Source organism: Ceratosolen solmsi, unplaced genomic scaffold, assembly GCF_000503995.2.
Source record: "Ceratosolen solmsi marchali unplaced genomic scaffold, CerSol_1.0 C3516262, whole genome shotgun sequence".
In the NCBI taxonomy this organism is placed as follows: domain Eukaryota; kingdom Metazoa; phylum Arthropoda; class Insecta; order Hymenoptera; family Agaonidae; genus Ceratosolen; species Ceratosolen solmsi.
Genome location: NW_011948647.1, coordinates 1 through 2,003, shown reverse-complemented (window position 1 = coordinate 2,003; position 2,003 = coordinate 1). Strand labels below are relative to the sequence as shown.

The 2,003-nt window shown below is 23.8% G+C and overlaps 1 protein-coding gene across 1 annotated transcript; it reads right to left on the bottom strand.

Moving 5' to 3' along the window:
* Positions 1 to 33: 33 nt before the first annotated feature.
* Positions 34 to 1,520, bottom strand: LOC105367066 (glutamate receptor ionotropic, kainate 2-like; the record flags this gene model as incomplete). Its single annotated transcript, XM_011505692.1, has 2 exons — positions 34 to 164; positions 1,283 to 1,520. Coding segments are annotated over 2 exons (369 nt in total), but the record flags the coding sequence as incomplete, so codon positions are not given.
* Between the last annotated feature and the right edge of the window lie 483 nt (positions 1,521 to 2,003).

Genomic DNA, 2,003 nt, shown 5'->3' with positions numbered 1-2,003 from the left:
TGTGTGTGTGTGTGTGTGTGTGTGCGTGCGTGCGTGCGTGTATCTTACTCGGCATGATCCTCCACCATGTTTTTCTTTCCACCATTTGGTTTTTAGTATGTGAAGTTTACCTTCTTCTTGAAGTTTTAAAATAGCTCCACTTATGGCTGTCCTATATGGGGAATCTGAAATTTATTTCTTACTACAGTTTGAAATTATACTGGTAATTAGAGAAGATATAACAGTATTATCATAATATTATGATGTAAAGGTAAAAAATATTGATCTTGTTAATTAGAAATAATAAATCTTAATTATTACAATTAAACAATAAAAAAAAATGTTGTCAATAAATAAGTTTTTTTAATGATATACTTTATTTTGTAAATTATACAATAATATAATTTATAAATTTTATTTTAAATATTAACTTTATAAAAGAAAAAAAACCTTAATAGAATTACTATTTAATTGTAATAAAATATATAATTTATTTTTATGAAGATTTCAACTTCGGATGAAAGTACCGGATATAAAAATGTAAACAGTGTTATGGTCAATTTGAAATTACTGAATAAACATCATATATTCTGTAATTATTGTACATGATAACTATGTCATGCTAAGTGCAGGTCAAGATCAAGAATCATTGTCTTAAAACAATAAAAAATAATTAATTATTTAGTAATTAATCCTTTAACAATCAACTGTTTATTTATTCGGTATTAACGACTTTCGTGAAATTACTTCAGTAAATTCACCTTTCAATATATTCATTAACATTTACTTTTCTCTTTCAAAAAGAATTAGTGACTTTTTTTAGTACATTGTTCATGTAAACTACAATTGGATTATACAGTATCTACGAAATAATAAGTTAAATCAAAGAAACTATAAACACATTACATGAATTAATCATCAGCTAACTAATTATAACTATGAATTTGATATAAACTGAAACATTACGTTACATTCAGTTTATGTTACGTAATTTTAAGTATAAAGTTGAAAATCAATCGGCCTTATAATTACTTTTAATTAATATTTTTTATTATTTTTTATTTTAATATATTAATTTTATGATAATGAATAATAAATTAAAATGCTGAAAACACTTAACAATTTAATTTAACTTATTAGCAATTTAACTTATTACATAGTAAGTTGTTTTAAACGCAAAATGAATTTAACATTCCATCTTTGAAAATTTAAAATAACATTATGAAAAATACTATTATATTTAAGCTATGCCAAATGAAATATAAATTACAAATTATATAGTTTGCAATTTTTTATATCTTACTTGGAGGCATAGCGATTCCATAACCTTTTGAATCTAAAAGTCCACCAATTTGTGTTAATTCACAATTTCTTTCAATCACATATTCTATTGACGTTGATTCCATAAGAAAAGCATAATTTCCTTTTCCTTTAACAACTCGATTAACACCCTCAACATTGCTTTTAGTAAATACTTCGTTTGGTGCTTTTGCAGTTTCCATAAAATGCCACATTCGCTGATATGTAGAAAAATTCGAGTCCTGTAAACATAATATATTATTTAAATTTTCTAAATTATTATGTGTACGATAAGTATGTATACAATAAATATGAATCTAATATTTTTTAAAAAATTGAAATACAGAATACAAAAATATTTATTATATCACTAAGTAAAATATGACTACAATTAATTGACTTTTAAAGAAAATAATTGCAGGTATAAAATATTTTAATTCTATTATAGATATTCTTATGAATATTTAAAATTCGTATAATCAACAAATTTTACTGTTAGAGAAATACTGTAATATCCCGAATGAAGTAGCCATGGAATCCGTGTTTGTATAACTGCAATACAGAATTGATTTATATTTGCATTAATACTAATATAACATTATTTTTTAACATTCATTTCAATAATAAAGTAAAAATCGATTAATAAAATTAAAGATTAGTAAAAAGAGCGGCATCAAGACCACCCATCATGGAGGGGAGTTGAGCAAGACCCGCTCTCATTGGAG